The sequence below is a fragment of the Fusarium poae genome, chromosome 3 (assembly GCF_019609905.1).
Source record: "Fusarium poae strain DAOMC 252244 chromosome 3, whole genome shotgun sequence".
NCBI lineage: Eukaryota > Fungi > Ascomycota > Sordariomycetes > Hypocreales > Nectriaceae > Fusarium > Fusarium poae.
This window is the reverse complement of record NC_058401.1, coordinates 1,889,262-1,906,677: the sequence shown is the minus strand read 5'-3', so window position 1 is coordinate 1,906,677 and position 17,416 is coordinate 1,889,262. Positions and strand designations below refer to the sequence as shown.

The following is a 17,416-nucleotide window of genomic DNA, read 5'->3' as shown; positions in this document are numbered from 1 at the left end:
GGACGACTAACTTATGAGAGATGATTGTATATTGCCTTTCTGTATAACCTTTACTTGGTAGCCAGTATAATATATCTTTACCGTTGAAAATGCCTCTCTTCCCATGATACTACTGTCGATCCGTACAGAAACCAAGATAATACTCTTATATAAATCAATGCAATGCTAAAACTGTAATACGTAGACCGATCTCCGTAATAATGATCTTAATAAAAAACTTAAAAATCCGCAGGGAGCTGACGCTTCTCCTTCTCGACACCATCCTTGTGAGGCTTGGGATCAGAGATCTTGAGCCACTCGCCGTTGAAAGCATTGATGAGCCAGTTTCGAAGTTCTTGCCAAGTTAGTCTTTGTCCCTATCGTTGCTATAGGTGGGTCAACTTACTATCGTAAACAATGCGGTTTCCGTTATGGAAGTAAATGCTGTGGTCGCTGTCTGGGAAAACATGAACATCGTAGTTCTCAACACCTGCCAAATCAAGCGAGTCAAGCAGCGTAAGCGAGTTCTGGAAGTGAACGTTGTCATCAGAAACACCGTGCATAACAAGGAAGCGCTTGTTACCGCCGAGGGCTGTAGCGTTGGCAATCATGGACATGTCGTAGCCATCAGCGTTCTCCTGGGGTGTGCGCATGTAACGCTCTGTGTAGATGCTGTCGTAGAAGCGCCAATCAGTTACAGGGGCGACAGCCATACCATAGCTAAAAGTGCGGCCAGCGTCTTGCTCAAGCGTCTTGAGAGTGGTGAAACCACCGTAGGACCAACCCCAGATGGCGAGGCGCTCAGCATCGACATATGGACGGGAAGCGAAGGATTGGGCGGCGGCGATGTGGTCCTGCGACTCAAGAACACCGAGCTGAGAGCGGACTACCACGCGGTGCTTGCGACCAAGGAAGCCTGTGCCTCGAGGGTCGACGGTGACGACAAGGTAGCCCAGAGCAGAAGCGACGTAGGCTTGGAAATCCACTGCAAATCTCTTGGTTACAGACTGAGAGCCTGGTCCAGAATACTGCTGGAACAGAACAGGGTACTTCTTCTTCTTGTCGAAGTGAGGAGGGCGACGTTCAACGTAGTTGACCACAACGCCGTCGCCGAGATCGAGAGTGCCATATTTCATTACGGGAAGCTCGTGGCGTTTAGCGCGATCCGCAAGTTCAGCGTTGTCTTCGATGACATGCTCATAGTCATGAACACTTGAAGGGGTGGAGATAACTTTCTGGTTTGGAACCTTGGGTCCACGGTATGACAGCAGAACAAATCCGGCGCCCTTGGAGAATGAAGCATCGTAGTAAGCTTCAGTTTCCGGATCGGTCAGAGCTTCCAGATTGGTACCATCGAGCTTGACAGAATAGACGTGACGCTGGATAGACGACTCCTTGGCAGCAATAAAGTACACCAAGTTGTTTGCCAGATCAATAGCAGACGGGGCATCGTCAATTTCCCATTCACCCTTGGTGAGCATGATAGGCTCCGGGTTGTCGAGAGGAGTGAAATAAGCAAGGTGTTCGTAGCCCTCATGAAGATAAGAGTCAACGTAACCATCATGATCACGACCGTTGTCAGGATCCGCGGGAATATACTTTGTCTTGTGCGAAATCTCAAACCAGCCGCCGTCGATCTTATCAACATCGACAGTGTTCACCGTCTTTCCATTGCGAGAAGTAACATCGATCAGGACGACCTTGAGAATGTCACTAACACGGTTGGTCTGCTTGACAACGGCCTTGTCACCAGCCCAAAGGAGGTTGTTGATGATGCGATCGTCATCAGCGAAAGCACCATCGATATCAACAGAAAAGACATCCTTTTTGGTAATGTCGTAAAACAAGAGATCCACGACTGGGTTGTGGGCGCCTGCCTTGGGGTACTTGATCTGCTCAACCTCGGGATATGCTTCCTCGCCCTCTGCAGGATCCGTGCCGCTGGGTCGCTTGATGAAGAATTGGACAGGAAACTCGGGGACGCCAGTTTCATTAGTTCGCAGAAAGCTCAGGTATTTGCCATCCTCAGACCACCAAGTAGCACTGCGGCCGCTGAAGACCTCTTCCTCGTACACCCAGTCAGGAATACCGTAGAAATACTCTGGGCCGCCATCCTTGGTGATCTGAACGACGTTTTTCTTATCATCCAAGCGTCTGATGTACAGATTGTTGTCCTGTGTATAGGATACAGCGTCGCTTTTGGGACTCCATGTGGCAAGCTGGATTCGAGCATCGGGCTTTCCAGGTACGAGCGGCTCAGCCTGCTGGGTCTCGACATCAAGAATGAAGTAGATGGCGCTGAAAGAATGGCGCCAGTTCTTCTTTTTATTGACACCGAGCAGAACCTTTTTCAAATCGGGGCTGGGCTCGCTCCAATCGGGTGAGTATTGGTTTCCGTCATGGACAAAGAAGTTATCTTTCATGAGCGTTCGCGACTTGGAGGCCTTGACTTCAGTATCAATCGGCGCCCGGTTCTCCTTGTCTTTGCGAATATCCTCCACAACAATGTATGGCTTCTCGCTAGCTCCAACCTCGAGTAGCAGGCCATCCTCTCCTTCAGGTCCAGCAATCCAACTGATACTGTGAGACTTGGCTTGCCAGCTGCCATCGAAGAGCTGATCCATGGTAACAGTCTTCCCCGAGCCTCGCGTCGCAGCATCAGGATCGTGTTCGGTATCACTCTCGTGATGGTATGAACCTTTGTAGAGGAAAATGCCGAGGCCCGCAAGCCAGAGGGTGACAAACACAGTACTGGCAATGATTAAGATGCGGCGCAACTTATTATCCATGGGCTGGCGATGCAGAGTAGCTCCAGGGCCGAGGAAAGGACCCGTTTCGAGGTCATCCTCTTCTTTGAGAGGATCATCGTCATCCAGAGCTCTTGGGTCGTTGTTATCTTTGCCAGCGTCCATCTCGGTCTTTTCTTGTATTCTTTCGAAAACAAAGCTTGTCGTTGAAGCCGTAGAGATGGAATCGTCCGAGTCGTCCGAGTATCGACGTTCGGAAGTCGACATGTCCAGGGCCATTTTGAGTGGCGGTGGCAGTTATATCTAAGTACGAGTTGTTGGTGTTACGCGATAGCGCACTGGCGCATTGTGCGCAGGAATGAGCGAGCGAACGAGCGAGTGTCGGATGTTGAATAAGGTCAGTGATAGGCTAAATCAAGCAAACATGAGTTGATGAAAGAGTGAAAAGGAAACGAGGCGTCAATTGGAACTGTATCGGGTTGTCAATAGTAATAGCTTAGTTTGGTTGCTAACGCGAGGTGGTCATGGCTGTCCATGTCTCAGAGCTCGTGCCTACTTGTCGCATCGGGGCAAGTTTTTGATGACGTAAGCCTCGATGATCAGTTAGTTAGGAATGAGTAGCAAAGGAATTACTGATAACTTTCTGATATATCCTTACTATGGCAATACGGGCTGTATCGTATAGACCAAGGAGACTGTTAGCCCTGTATCAACTGCTTCAATTTAGATACATGAAATCCGGCTTATCCCCCCGGGCTCCGAACCCCGGATGCGCCCCACCTGTCCGGCTTCGATAATCCGGGGTAGTATGAATACTCCAAGAGATAATGAAATGAAATTGAATTGAATGTACAGACCAAAACTAATAAAACAAATAATCATCTAAGGTATCTCCATATCCAAAATTAATGCAGTAGCTGAGGCGCCTCAACAGTAGCGCCTTCAATCTTCTCAACCACACACGCGGTTCCATATGCACTCGCCTGCGCAAAGCCTCCCAAATCCCCCGTTTCAAAGCGCAGGCAGATGATAGCATTACCACCTCTCTTCTTCGTCTCCTGTACAACACGGCTGATAGAGTCATTGCGACAGTTGTATAACATCGTAGTGAACCAGCTTAGCTCACCTCCCGCCATACTCTTGATAACCATACCGATACCTGCAGCGATGTTGCGTGAACGCACAGTTATTCCGTAGACGGCGCCCAGAACTTTAGTAATGCGATAGCCAGGGAGGTCCATCATTGCTGGTGAGGATAATTAGAGTTGTGGTTTTAAATACAGTTCAGTGCTGACTTACTTGTTGTTATACAATTGTCAGTTTCAGTGAACTAGACCATGTTAGTATCAGATAATAACATCAACATGCGAAGACATACGCAGTGTAAATCTGACAAGTGAGCTGGAATATCCGCCACCTCTTCATGGTTCTTCTTTTGGTCTTTGGACGATCCAAAACCAACCATCTTGGGTATGTCAAGGGTTATCTATTGTATAAGTGAAACACGAATGAGCAGATGTTGAGGCGTAGGTAGTGGTGAAACAATTACGAAGGATTTCTCTGTTCTGTGTTATGACTTATTAAACTAAAAAGGAACCATGAATCCTTTATATACATTTTCTCTTCCTGTACACTCAAACCCAGCTTCTTCTACATTCAAGGCTGAAAAGGCACTGCCGATCTAACCGCCTTACAACCCCACATTGCTTCTCGCATTCGTCGTATCTGTATCTCAGAGTCTTTGATTTGCTAGCCTTCTATGCAACGCTAGTCTCAGCTCACGTCAAAGACCAAGACCTGCATTCTTCGTGGCGGTGCACCTCTGCTTTCGTATGATGACGTTCTGCCACACAGGGCGTTTTACATAGACAAATATCAGCAGTCCAAAGATCACAATTGCATATTCTCAAGAGCAAGGAATGAAGCATCAAAGCCCAATACAGTGAATCTTGATCTTAATGAGGAGCCTCATACCCGGACCAGTATATTGGCAAGTAGCTCTTACAGCAAGGCATATCACCGCATTATTAAAAACAGAATGAAGATAATGAAAATCAATGTACTATCATACAACATACAGCAGCCCGGCTAGTCAAGACCAGCTGCGAAATTTAGTATCAAAACTTCATCCTCAAGTCTACCCCAATATCCTTGAGTGTCAATCGCTCTGAAATCCTCCCACAAACGCCCCCGCCTGCATCTCAAAGGAGAAGCAAACTATGATTACAGGATTTGTGTTCACGCCATTAATATGGATAACCGCTTAAATCAAGAGATAGGGGGGTTAACGCCACATCGTTGCCGGTACGTTAATCTAGAACCCGTAGCCGGTAGGCTGAGGAGCGAAGCCATTCGGTTGACCGTACGGCGCAGGTGAGGGGGCAGAGCCCATGCCACCAGGACCAGCCGTGATCATGAGCCGCGAGGCACCAAGAATGGGTGTGTTGTCATCTGTTTGTTCCTTCTCCTGCTCCTTAGCCTTGCGAGCCTCATTATCTGCCTTCAGGAGAGCGATGTCCTTGGTTTGCTGGGCTAGCATGTTGATCATGTAAGGCATAGAGAAGTCCATAAGACCATGACGCCATGAAAGCTCCAGAACAAGGTCAGGGCGGATGAGGTCGTAGCAAGCGTAAAGCATGCCGGTGTAGCATTCGCGGTGACCAATATCGACAAACTGGGACGGTTAGTTGTATTCATCAACCTATGATATTGAGGGAAACTTACATATTGAAGGAGGTCGCTGACAATGTCGACCTTGGCGGAGAGGGCAGCGGTTTCAATAGCGTCCTTGTAGAGCTTATCTTGCTTGGAGAGGGCGATTGACTTTTCCCAACGCTTGTTCTTACGGTAGATGGAAGCAGCAATTTGGCGGAAGAAGATGAGATCATGCTTCTCCAGGCGGCTGGCCAGCTCTGTGGCATCGTAGTTGTCGTAGTTCTGAACAGAGTCGCGGAGGGTCTTGTAATCCTCCTCCTCGATCAAAAGATCGTTGACGGCCTCGTTCACAACACGCTTGTTCTGAGATTGCACGTTCAGCAAGAAAGGCTTGATCAGGGGAAGATCGTCATTCTTCTGGAAGATCTTGACAACACGGTTGACATCGATACGAGGAGTGAGAGTGGCGAGGAGATCGGTGAGGAGAGAAGGATGCTGCTCAACGTAGAACTTGATAGCACGGTAGTAGATTTCCAAGTTGGCAACCTTGACCACAATCTCCTTGAACTGTTGGTGGTCCCAAGAGTTCTCAGGGCGCTCAATGACGGCAAGAGCAGCGTTGTCAAACTCGTCGTAGTGGTAGTAGCAGAAAACAAGCTCGGGCCAGAGGTTAGCCTCCTCGCAGGCCTTGATCATCTTGGGCAGGTTCATGCGAGACCAGAAGATCTTGATATGCTCCATCAAACGGTCAGGGTGGTACTTGGCGAGCGCGATACCGAGCTCAGTGAACATTCCCATATGAGCACGCTCGAGGCCAAGACCCTGCTCGAGAAGGCTGATAAGCTCATCGAAGTAACCGTTGCGCTCGTACTCCTTGACCAGAGTCTGGAGTTGCTCAGCATCGACAATCAGGTTGAGACCGCAAATCTGAGCAAGTCGGAACTCCTTCTTCTCCACACAGGCCTCGTGGACCTGCTTCCACACCTTGATGTTGTTGGCCTTGCGAGCGCACTCAACGGCGGCCTGGTAGTCACCGAGATGGACGAGGGTAGTGGCCAGCTTAGCCCAGTTGGAGATGCTGGTGTAGAAGATTTTGGAGGCCTCGTACAAGCCTTCCTCGTAAGCCTTGTCACCAGACTCCTCAATGTTGGCAACATTGGTGGCACGAAGGAAGTCCTCAAGCTCGGACAGCTGCTCAAGACGAGCGTAACAGAAGGCGAGAGCTGTGTCAATGGCAGGCTCACGGTGGGTCTTGCGAGCCATGCGCAGGTACTTGACGAGATCCTCGTTCTTGCCAGCATGTGTAGCAACCTCAATGACCTCGAGGTAGTTTCTGGGATCCTCAGCCTTGATGTAAGACTCGATAGAATCAGAAACGCGCAGGCCATCAAGTTGAGCCTTGGCGACCTTGCTCCAGACTTCAGGGAGATCAACCTCCTCAGCATATGCCTGAGCACGATCGATGCTGACAACATTCTCAATCAGGACATCGACAGCGGCAGACTTGTTGTCAGCCTTCTTGTAAATCTCGAAAGCCTCTTCGAACAAGCCAACCTCGATACAGCTAGTAGCGATCTCATCTGCGTTGTAGTTGTCTAGCTTGTGGATGTAGTCCATAACGCGAGCCTTGTCGGCCTTAGCGGCAGTGAACATAAGCAGGTTCTGGAGGTTCTGGTTGTCACTGAAAGGTGAAGGCTCGAGAACGATCTTCTCGAGAAGTTCAATGAGCTCGAGAGGGAGGTCGTTCTCGAGGAAAGCAGACACAGCGACAGAGACCTTGGATGGGTCATTAGCCTCAGGGACAGCTGTGGCAGTGACCTGGTCGACAACGGAACGACGATGAATATTGTTCTCGCTCAGAACGAAACCCCAAAGCTCGGCATCGGATCGCTCCAAGAGGTATCGAGCCTGAGCCCTGTACATGGAGTTCTCGTTGGTGATGTTGACAAGCTCGAGATCGTTCTGGCCCTTGGAGTAGGCGATATAAGCCAAGTTGGGGTCACGCTTTTCACAGTACTTTCCAACAGTAAGGGTGTCGTACTGGTCGTTCTCCTTGAGGAACTTCTCAGGGTTGTTGTTGGAGTCGATGTAAATCTTGGCAAGAGCGTTGTAAACAGCCTGCTGCTGGTTGCCAGCCTGGAGAGTGGCCTCAAGGAAAGGCAAAAGAAGCTTGAGGCGGTTGCGAGACTCGACTTCCGATACTAGCGAGTCAATGTTGATACTCTGGGGGTTGACCGAGCTCAAAAGCTGCTTAATGACGTTCTCGTCACAGTCAACATCTAAGAGGCCGCCAACAACCTCAGGAGCTCGGCCGGGGTTGACCTGCTGGACATAGGTCTCAATAGCAGCAAACTGCTGGTTCTGGTACAAGTAGAGGATCAAGTCATGGACAAAGTTGAATCGGTCGCAGACAATGATGAGAGGAAGCTGCTCAGGTAGCTTGGCTTCCTTAAGGAAATTCTTGACCTTCTCAGGATTGTAGACGGAGCTGTCACGACACAAACGCTCAACCTCGTTAAACTGTCCCATCTTGGTCGCGGCTTCAATGTACTTGAAGTGGACATCAGGGTCTTCAGACAAGTTCACAACACTGCCGAGATAATAGAAGAGACCCTCGGCCGTCTTGTACTTCTCGAAGAGATCAATCAGGCGAACAGGTCCCAGCAGCTCTGAGTACTTGGTAGCAATAGTGACCACCGACTGCAGGTTCTGGCGAATGTTTGCCTTCATCATAGCATCAAGACAATCTAGGGACTGCTCAACAGAAAGCTTACCAAAGAAGGTGGTGAGCCACTCTGGGTTAAAGTTTGGTTGACCAGGGATGTTAACAACAACCCGCTTGATGGCCTCTGGGTCCTCGTAGAGCTCCAGTGCCTTCTGGGGAAGGTTAGCCTGCTCGCAAAGCTGAGCGATGCGAGTCTTGTCGAAGTGAGTGAACATCTCATTACCGAGAATAGCTTCAGCAACCTGGGGAGCATGCATCAAGTTCATCTCGAGAAGGCGGGTCTGGAGACGGGCGTGCTCGGGCTTATTCTCCTTCAAGGCATCCAACAAGAAGGCAGTAGCTTGTTGAATCATGCCCTGTCCTTGGAAGATATCGCATACGCGCTCGAAATCGACCAATGGTCCTTGCTCACTGTTGGCAAGAGCACTAGCAAACTCGGCACCCTTCTCGGGGTTGACGCGGGTGATGTGCTGGAGCAGTTGGATGTAATCAGGCTGGAAGCCAGTCTGGGCAGAGTAAGGAAGAATCTTGTCGAATTGGCCAGTCTCGGCGAAGCCAGCAACGACCTTCTGGGGAACCTCCGCCTTAAGGTAGATAGTCAGGGCCATGTTGACATCGTAAGGTCTAACCATGTCACCGAGCTGCTCAGAGCAGTCCAGCTTGCCCTCCTTGAGCCACTTCTCAAGGAGATGCTTACGGTTCTGTTGGAGAACCGGCTGTGCAAGCTCGAGCGTCTCATGTTTGTTGAGAGCGCCCTTGTCCAGAAGCATTCCGAAGTATTGAAGCGTGAAAGCCATTTGACCAGGCTGAGCAGGCAGGCGCTTGAACTTCTCTATAGTCTCGGCGCTTCGGAGAAAACCTCGGGGAGAGTTGGCTGCGACCTTAGCAGCAGCCAGGTAGTCGCCCGAGTTAAAGAGCTGCTCGAACTGTCGTGCATAGAGGTTATCCGCGCCAGGAAGTCCAGCTCGGGAGGCCATCTTGATAGCCATATCGGTGTTGGCAGGATTTTGGAGAAGGTATTGAATAACGTTGCTATCGTCAATAGTTACGAAGAGCACTTGACCCTTTCGGTTAATACCAACAATGCCCGAAGAACCATCGTCCGTGCAGGTCGTGAATATTGTCTCGCTCGAAATTCGGTTCATGAAGATGCACGAGGCGGTTTCGAGATCGTAGAGGTGAATGAAGCCATATTTGGTTACCATGTAAACGACGCCGTACTTTTGCGAAACTTGAAGGGCGACGGGGAAATCGTTCGTGGCTTCAGGGGGGAAGAACATATCAACGGCCTTCTTCTGAAAGACAGGATTCGATTCGGGATGGTCAACCTCGACGATGTGCAGCTTGGCACCAGTTGCGGTTCGTACAGCGAAACTGAACAGCTTCGTGTCTTGGGGGGCACCTTCCAATCGAAGAGTGCCAAAGGCGGCTGCGTGACCTTCTATGGCCTGGCTAATTCCACGGTCCTTAGAGTAGAGTTGCATGGCACCCACCACGCGGCCTTGCTGGGATGAGATGCCCACCACCACCATCCACTTTCCGTCGCTGTTAACTCGGTAGTTGATAATCTGGCAGCCCTATAATAAAATGGTTAATATCGTGGTGTTCAGTCAACCACGGCTTATAGGCAACTTACGTTGAGGTTAGCATTGCGCTCAAACACCTTAACCGGGGCGTCTTGGCCAGCATCATAGACATTCCAGTGATAGACACTGGACGTCGTGACAAGGCCAAGCTCGTTCTCGCTAATCCACTTCCAGAACTGCACGTCCTCGTTCATGGTGCATGACTTGAGCTTCTTCTTCTGCTCGAGATCGAAGATCTGCAGGGTTCTAGACTGCGCCTTCAGAGCAATTACTTGTCGGTTCCAGTGCATGACGGCACTGTCGGCCTTGATCGGCCGCCGGGTGACATTGTTACCATTCTTGAGCTCGATGATAACAACCTCGGGTTGTGCGGCTTCGCTCTTCTTCTCTCGAACGCACACGTATGAATCGGACTCGAGTGTCTAGCTGGAGTTAGTCTCATGTTGATGGATGACTAGCAATAAAGCTGGCTGAAGGTAAATGAACGCACGCAAGAGTTGAAGCCGATGCTCTGGGTGTCCACGCCAACATTGGCGAGCTGGACGAGCTCCTGAAACTTGATGGGCAGAGGCGCCATGACGCCGGTGTAACCAAAGATAAGATAGAATGGACCTTCTTCGAATCGATGCTCCTAGCCTCGAATGTGACAAAAGGAAGTTTTTGATGAATTGGTGTCGGTCTCGGATCGATCACCACAAATTATTTCGGAGTTGCCTGCAAAGGGCGATGTAGAAGCTTCCATGCGCTGCGTGGCAGTGACTTAATGGAAAGCACAAGGTTTCGGAGTAAACACAGGGTGCGCGCCAGAAATCGCAGGGAAAGAAAGGAAAGCGACGGCGTGTAATTCGCTATTATTCGTGTTCTGCTGATAATGCAAACGGAACCGTCGTCGTGAAGGGGAGAGATGGAGATGAAGTTGGGGGTGTTTTGGTGAGGTAAAGGAGAGAGGTTCAGGTCCAGGTCACTTTCTGGGTTACGTTACCTGTTCTGTTTGGATACGCTTGGAAGGAGCCACAGGGCAGCTATGATGGACCGCTCAGGGCAGGAGATGCAGCACCACCTCCAGGGGGATGGTACGTACCCTCGAGGTTAAATCTAATTGGGGCAGGCGTGCCTGGAACTTGGAATCCACTGGCCTCGCAATGCTGACAGGTTGCCCACCAACCAATGAGAGCCAAATTTGTGGGGGCACTACGATATTCCGACCCGACCGAGATGAAGAAGCAAGCAAGCTTTCGTCATCAAGAATAGGCGCCAATTTATGCGAAAAGGAGAGGTCGATTTCAGACTGAAGGAAGAAGAAGTCGGCTGCTGTGCAGTGCTTTTATATTCTACATGAAGAATGTCACTTCCTTAGCCCTGCTTTTTGTTACTTGAAGCTTAAGAGCGTGGGAAAGTTGGTCTTAGTCTGAAGAATCATGCAGAACCACCAAATACGAAAAGGAAAAGGCTGAAAGTATCCTGTGAGCTAAATTTGGCGGCGTACTGGTGAATACAAGAATAGGGTAGTCAATCAACTCCCAAGAAGTTGTTAGACGTCTTATACATCATTAGTACCTTATTGACAATGACATTGTTACTCATTGACGAGATTGAACATTCTCTGAAGCTTGTTTTGCATGTGAATGAGCAACCTACATGTAACACAACCAGGCACCTAAGACAGGCTCAAGCAGGCCGCATGTTGTGGCTGTACAAATTTGTCTGCAAGACGTAGAAGTTTTCTGGGAAACGCTGATGCATGATTCCAATCTCTGTGTTTTGTTCCAGTCAAAATCTATGGAGCATAAGATTTGGTTTGGATGTAAGGCAAACAGTTATTCATAAAGTAGAGACCATATGATTTCCATCCCATCTATCGCACTTCATCACTCGGCTCCAAACATTATATGCCAAACTCAGTATCAAACACTAGGACAAATGCTCCTGATCAATATGATGTGTAACAGCAACCTCATCACCTTCAAACTTGTCGCAAAAAGGGCATTTGACCGTCTCAACTCCAATATTTGGCGCATTTGTCGAACTCTCTTCAAAATCTGGCATGTAATCTGCCAAGCTCCTAGGCGGCGGGCCCGTAGCAAACTCATCGTCCCGTCTCACATCCGTATATCGCATAGTAAATCTTGAACTTGAAGATGCTGCTTGCGCTCTCGGCTCATCTGAGGGCGCAGGGGTAGCTTCAGAGGTGTTGCCCATTCTTTGTACCCTGCCCACCTGGCCGTCTCGTAGTCGCACTTTGATTCCTCGTGGATGATTGCCTCGTGTGAGAACATCTTGGACTACTCCCTTTGTCTCCTCTCCTGTGGGCTGATCTTCTTTCAGGATGATAAATACAGATGCCCCGGGTATGACCTGGTGCACTTTTGGCACTGTTCCTGCTGCTTGTTGCGGCGTTCCCGGTGCTCGAGATGGTCGTGATGAGCCACCCCGTTGATTGTTCTGCTCTTGGCGTGGAGGGCGAGGTTGGCGATTACGAGGCCGGTTGGGTCGATTCATTGTAGTAAAATGTTTTTCTTGATTATTGAAATACCCAAGACTTTTTTTTCTTATTAATCGCAGATGGGAGAATTTAGGTGCAAAAGACTTGGAGGATATGATTTCGATGAAGGAAATGTTTAGTTGATGATGCATGAGGAGCAAACTTTGGTGTTGAGTATAAAAAAGTTTACCCTACAGAATGTTAGAAATCTTGAGAATCCACCAACATCACTAAATTTATAGGTAGCTATAATAAATCCACTCCTATGAAACAGACTCTTATTAAAAACATATTCTTTGCTAGGTATCATAATTATTTTCAGTGGAGATCAGTAACAAATCCTCGCCCATGGAGAAACCAACGCTACCCATACGTCAACGCCAAACACAACCATGGCATTATACACAAATGTCATTGTACTTCCAACCAAGCGCCACCCGAGCTAATTTTCTGCTCATCAAACTTCAAGCCTCACCAGCATTAGCTGCAGGCTTCTTCCTGATGTCTTTCCAACCCATACCAAAAGATGTAACAAGCATAGCACATGCTGAAGCTACACAAAGTAAGAACGTTGCGCGCGTGCCTTTGGAGTATGACCACAAAACACCAGGTATATTTTCCTCAGAAACAACTTCGCTTACAGCACCAGCACCAGCGTCGATGATCATATCAGGATCGAGGCTGGGAAGTCTTTTGATAAGTTCTTCACGGAGCTCATGGGTGAAGATAACGTTGCCCGCAGTTACGAAAATGGCGGCCCCAAAGGTTTGGGAAAAGGTCAAAATTGACATGGCAATGGGTGTCACTTCAGGTTTTGTGTTGGCCTGGACAGCGATAATGGGCATCTGAAGGCCGAGTCCACGACCAAAACCTATCAAGATCTGGTAGCCTGCCCATTTGGCGGTTGAAGTATAAGGACCCATGGTCGATGCGAGACCGAATCCTATAGCCGAGATAATCGCACTGGACGCCGAGAAAGGTATGTAATAACCGATTTTCTGAACTGTTATATTTATTGTCAGCAAGGATATTCTAAGTTCTGTAGAAGAGGAAGCTTACCTAGAGCACCACTTGAAACAGCTGCCACAATCAGCATGAGAATGCTAGGAAGCAGGTTGACACCACTTGTAAACGGCGACGCATCTTTAGCCGACTGGAAGTAGACGGGCAAATAGAAAGACGCCACCATAATAGTCGCAAACAAGAACAATTGGGTTAAGCACGAAGTCCAGACTTGTCTTGTGCGCACGATGGGCATCGGGATCATTGCATCCGTACCAACATGATGCTCCCAGACTATGAATATCGCGAATAGAATACCACCACCGCAAAAGAGGCCGATGATTGTCGCAGAGTCCCAAGCATAATCGACACCGCCCCACTGGAGTGCCAGCAGTAACATGACTACACTTGGGCTGAACATGACGAGGCCTGTGAGATCGAACTTTGTTTTCAGAAGATGCATGACAGTTTCATCTGTGGGCGTACTGTGGTTGGGAATGTGAACGATAAGGATCAAAATCGTACAGATGGCGCCAATTGGGAGGTTGATATAGAAGCCTAAGCAATAGTTAGCGGTAAGTCGAGGTCAGTTGTGGTGTATAGTCGTTTACTTACACCATCGCCAAGTAGTATATTGGGTGAAGGCGCCTCCTACCAAGGGACCGCTAACAATTCCCAACTGAGCAACCCCCATAAGAATTCCTACTAGAGAAGGGCGCTTATGTATAGGCACTGCCGATGCGATGATCGTGAGCGCGCCATTCTGAATGCCAGATGAACCAATGCCCGAGATCGCACGACCAATAATGAGCATAGTGGACGACTGAGCAACACCGCAAATCAAATTGCCGAGCTCAAAGACGAAGAACAGGCTCAAGAAGATCCACTATCATTTGTGAGACTTGAGCCATAGGTACTAATTAACATGGAACAACTTACCCGAGTATTAAAATACATGTATAATTTGCCTGTAAGTGGTTGGAGGGCAGCACTGTTGATTGGATCTCATGATCAGCAAATGCAAGATAACGACATCTAGTGCTGAGCTTACCTCGCAAGATTGTATGCACTAGCATACCATCCTATGTCATGTAAAGAGTGAAAGTCCGAGGTGATGCGAGGAATAGCCTAAATATTTATTAGTACCAGTCGGATGAATTGGTGGACATGAGGCTGTACCGTGCTGATGATCGACATGTCAAGCAGCATCAAGAAGGCAGCAAGTGTTAGAGAGGTCATCATGCTTGCGAGTTCCCATCCTTTCAACCACTTGGTTTCGCCTTCCTCTTGTTCTGGTGAGAGTTCGGCTTCTGGTTTCGCTTGAATTTCTTCCTGGGCTGGCTCGTGTAATGTGGGAGTATTCGAGGAAGATGTTGCCTTTTCATTCTCGCTAAGGGGAGCTTGGAGGTCGATTCGCTCTTCTTTGGGAGTTTCTGTAACCATCTTGTCAAAGTTTGTCGTATGATCTTGATGCCGAGATGCAGGATCGAAAAGACTGAATGATTTGGATGTTGCTTTTGCTTGGCATGTCGGGCATTATGTTCTCTTAAATGTTTCATGAAACAAACACACCCAGACATAAGCATGGAGGCTACCGGGGTATTCTGTAACGTATTCCCGATCCCGAACACTTAATAATTGTTATAGTGTTAAAGCTGGGGTGGTGTAGACGGAGTTGGGTATCGTTTTTGAACTGAATTCCGTTCGACCAAACAAAACCCCTCGAGCCAACATTTGCTTACCACAAAACGAATCCTTCACTCGGCATTGCCTAATCGGATCTCAATAATTGAGATTGCAAACGTCATGAGGTACTAGAACTCCCAAGGCCCAAAAACGTCAGACATCCATGTAATATCCCCAAAATCCATCATATTGACCGCTGCCATGTCTAGGCTTTGCTGATCTGGTGGATTCGGTGCTGGCATCGACTGAACCGCCTCTTGGTTCGTAGCAGATAAGGGAACACTACTGAGGTGTCTTGATAATACAGGTACCCAAGAGTTTCGGATATTTCGCATGATTTTGGCCCCCATCAAGAACACCGTCTCCTCGCCTGCACTGACCTTCATTTTGTAAACCGAGTCTATACGGGTGAAAAAGTCAATGACTTGATCCAGAAGTACCACCAAGTCAGCTGTGTTTCGCACCACCTCCTTGTCCCAAGCAGGGTCCTCGGACGTAGTGAGCCGGTACAGAGCAATCTGAATTTGTGATAACTGAATATAGACTGCAAAGGGAACTCCTGCAACCTCCTCAACAGGGATACTAAAGAACACATCGTACCATGCCCTGATTGCTTTCAGACAGGCATACATGCTCTCAATTCGTTGATTGACTGGAATGTTTTGCATGAAAAGCCCAACTGAATTAACTTGAACCTCTGTTACAAGGGCATGTGCCTGTAATACCTCTGCATCTGTTAGCGTGGCCTAGCAACACTTGCTCATCTTGTACTTACGGGTCACAGGCATGTTCAAGGGTAACCCGTCCCGAACCGCCTGAAGTTTGCCAAGCAAGCTCTTTCTAAAAATGTACGTAGGTGGAGGGGATGGATCACCCATGACATCGCGAACCAACAATTTCTGCGCTTCATCTGCCACAAGCTGATACCTAACGAATGCAGCCAACAGCTCGTCGGATGGATACCGCTTTTCTCTCTCCAGGACGTCGAGACAATCACTCATATGCGGAGTCCAGTGGAGAGTTTCCATCTTGCCAATGAAAGATGACATGCTACCAAAATCAGAAGTGGCCAAAGAGCAAAAGGATGAAACTTACACGGAAGTCAGAAACCAAAGTGACACAACGGTTCGCCGTTCCTCCAACGTGCGTAACCGCGGCGGAGCAGGTCGTCCTCCCCAAAGTTTGAAACATACTGTAAAGTATTGTTCCTCAACAGGGGCTTTTGTGAGACCAAGCTCATAGGCAATCAATACGGCCATTTGGCAAAATGTGACGATAAAAGGTTTGCCTGGGCTGGAAGTAGTGGAGGCCCTTTATGAGGCGTCAGAACATGCTACAGTAGGAAGTGGCGATAAACTAACCAGGTAACATAACAAATAATCCCTTGAAGGCAGTCCATGGATCTCTCATGGTTGATGATGACTCTTGTAGCTAATTCTTGCCGAACTCGGTCTTTCATTTTCATCTGCTGCTCGACGGACATTGACGTGATGTTCATAATACATAGCCACATAAACGGTCTCTCTTTTCGCAAAGTCGCAGCTGTCATATCGTGTGGTAAAACTACGCACGGGAACTTTTCCAGCCACGCCTTGAACTTTCCTAGATATGCTTCAGCCTCTTCTGGTGTAGGTTCAGGCAGCGACGATGTATCTTCTCCAATGCTGGAGGGCGATGTATACATGTGACTGCCCCCTGTGCTTTTGGAACCATAACTATGAGGTGCAGGATATGAGCAAGGCTGTGGTTCTGATGAAGACGACGCTGCAGCAGTTGCTAGAGACTCTAAACGGCTGGTGAGGTGATACATGTTGGACGAATTCATCAAAGGGCTGGATTCACCCGAATTCGACGGCTGCAAGTTTCCATTTGAAGGTTGAGCTGCGCGTAGGATAGTGACAAGATCTTCTAGCTTCTCTTCTAACTGAGCCGTTCTGGAAGCTGTTGATTTTTTAGCAACTCGCTTTCGCGACGTTGCCATTGTTTGACATGGCTTTCCAAGGCGATGACATCTTTCGCAGTCTTGACCAGAAGCTCTCAAGATACACTTGCATTTTGCTCTCTGGCATGCAGTACACGCCCTGCCATATCCAGCGGGTGTCCCTGTCGTACTGGATGTTGCAGAGGCTGACAGATCGGGTGGTGCCATGCTCGCTTGTGTAATTGTCGCCAATTAAGACCATGTACGTGAGTAAATAAAAAAGTTGAATAAATTCCGGTCGTATAACAGGAATTCCGAAAGCTGTACTTGAAGGTGGTAGAGAATTGCGAAAAGCCCGGAGTTAGGGGATATGACTAGCGGGATTCGGGATTCGACTAAATCCGGCTTACTGTCTCAGAGCATTCAAAGCTGTAATTGACCCGAGTTCCAGATCGAATTATGGGAGTATTGAGAGGGGTTTCATTAATTAAAAACTTATCTTGATTGTTCTCACAGTGCTTCGGAGATTTATGGTGTTTGGTAGTAATTGAGTAAGATGTCGTGATATCAGGCCACCCCTTAAATTCTTACGGCATTTGCTTATCTGAACTCCGCACATTGGGTATTTTGTGT

The 17,416-nt window shown here is 48.5% G+C and overlaps 6 protein-coding genes across 6 annotated transcripts; all 6 read right to left on the bottom strand.

Annotated features, from left to right (window-relative positions):
• Positions 1-218: 218 nt before the first annotated feature.
• Positions 219-3,005, bottom strand: FPOAC1_008049 (uncharacterized protein; the record flags this gene model as incomplete). The annotated part of the gene is made up of 2 exons (XM_044852495.1): positions 219-334; positions 386-3,005. 2 exons carry the CDS (start codon positions 3,003-3,005, stop codon positions 219-221), a joined length of 2,736 nt encoding a protein of 911 aa, XP_044705165.1.
• Positions 3,006-3,631: 626 nt separating this feature from the next.
• On the bottom strand, positions 3,632-4,191 carry FPOAC1_008048 (uncharacterized protein; the record flags this gene model as incomplete). The annotated part of the gene is made up of 3 exons (XM_044852494.1): positions 3,632-3,972; positions 4,026-4,056; positions 4,105-4,191. 3 exons carry the CDS (start codon positions 4,189-4,191, stop codon positions 3,632-3,634), a joined length of 459 nt encoding a protein of 152 aa, XP_044705164.1.
• Positions 4,192-5,040: 849 nt separating this feature from the next.
• Positions 5,041-10,269, bottom strand: FPOAC1_008047 (uncharacterized protein; the record flags this gene model as incomplete). The annotated part of the gene is made up of 4 exons (XM_044852493.1): positions 5,041-5,400; positions 5,451-9,683; positions 9,743-10,114; positions 10,183-10,269. 4 exons carry the CDS (start codon positions 10,267-10,269, stop codon positions 5,041-5,043), a joined length of 5,052 nt encoding a protein of 1,683 aa, XP_044705163.1.
• A 1,334-nt stretch (positions 10,270-11,603) lies between these two features.
• FPOAC1_008046 (uncharacterized protein) lies at positions 11,604-12,191 on the bottom strand (the record flags this gene model as incomplete). Its single annotated transcript, XM_044852492.1, has 1 exon — positions 11,604-12,191. The coding sequence occupies one exon, from the start codon at positions 12,189-12,191 to the stop codon at positions 11,604-11,606; it is 588 nt and encodes a 195-aa protein (XP_044705162.1).
• A 447-nt stretch (positions 12,192-12,638) lies between these two features.
• On the bottom strand, positions 12,639-14,619 carry FPOAC1_008045 (uncharacterized protein; the record flags this gene model as incomplete). The annotated part of the gene is made up of 6 exons (XM_044852491.1): positions 12,639-13,177; positions 13,234-13,734; positions 13,792-14,062; positions 14,116-14,167; positions 14,228-14,304; positions 14,356-14,619. 6 exons carry the CDS (start codon positions 14,617-14,619, stop codon positions 12,639-12,641), a joined length of 1,704 nt encoding a protein of 567 aa, XP_044705161.1.
• A 371-nt stretch (positions 14,620-14,990) lies between these two features.
• Positions 14,991-17,011, bottom strand: FPOAC1_008044 (uncharacterized protein; the record flags this gene model as incomplete). The annotated part of the gene is made up of 4 exons (XM_044852490.1): positions 14,991-15,589; positions 15,638-15,912; positions 15,958-16,173; positions 16,224-17,011. The coding sequence occupies 4 exons, from the start codon at positions 17,009-17,011 to the stop codon at positions 14,991-14,993; spliced, it is 1,878 nt and encodes a 625-aa protein (XP_044705160.1).
• Positions 17,012-17,416: the final 405 nt, after the last annotated feature.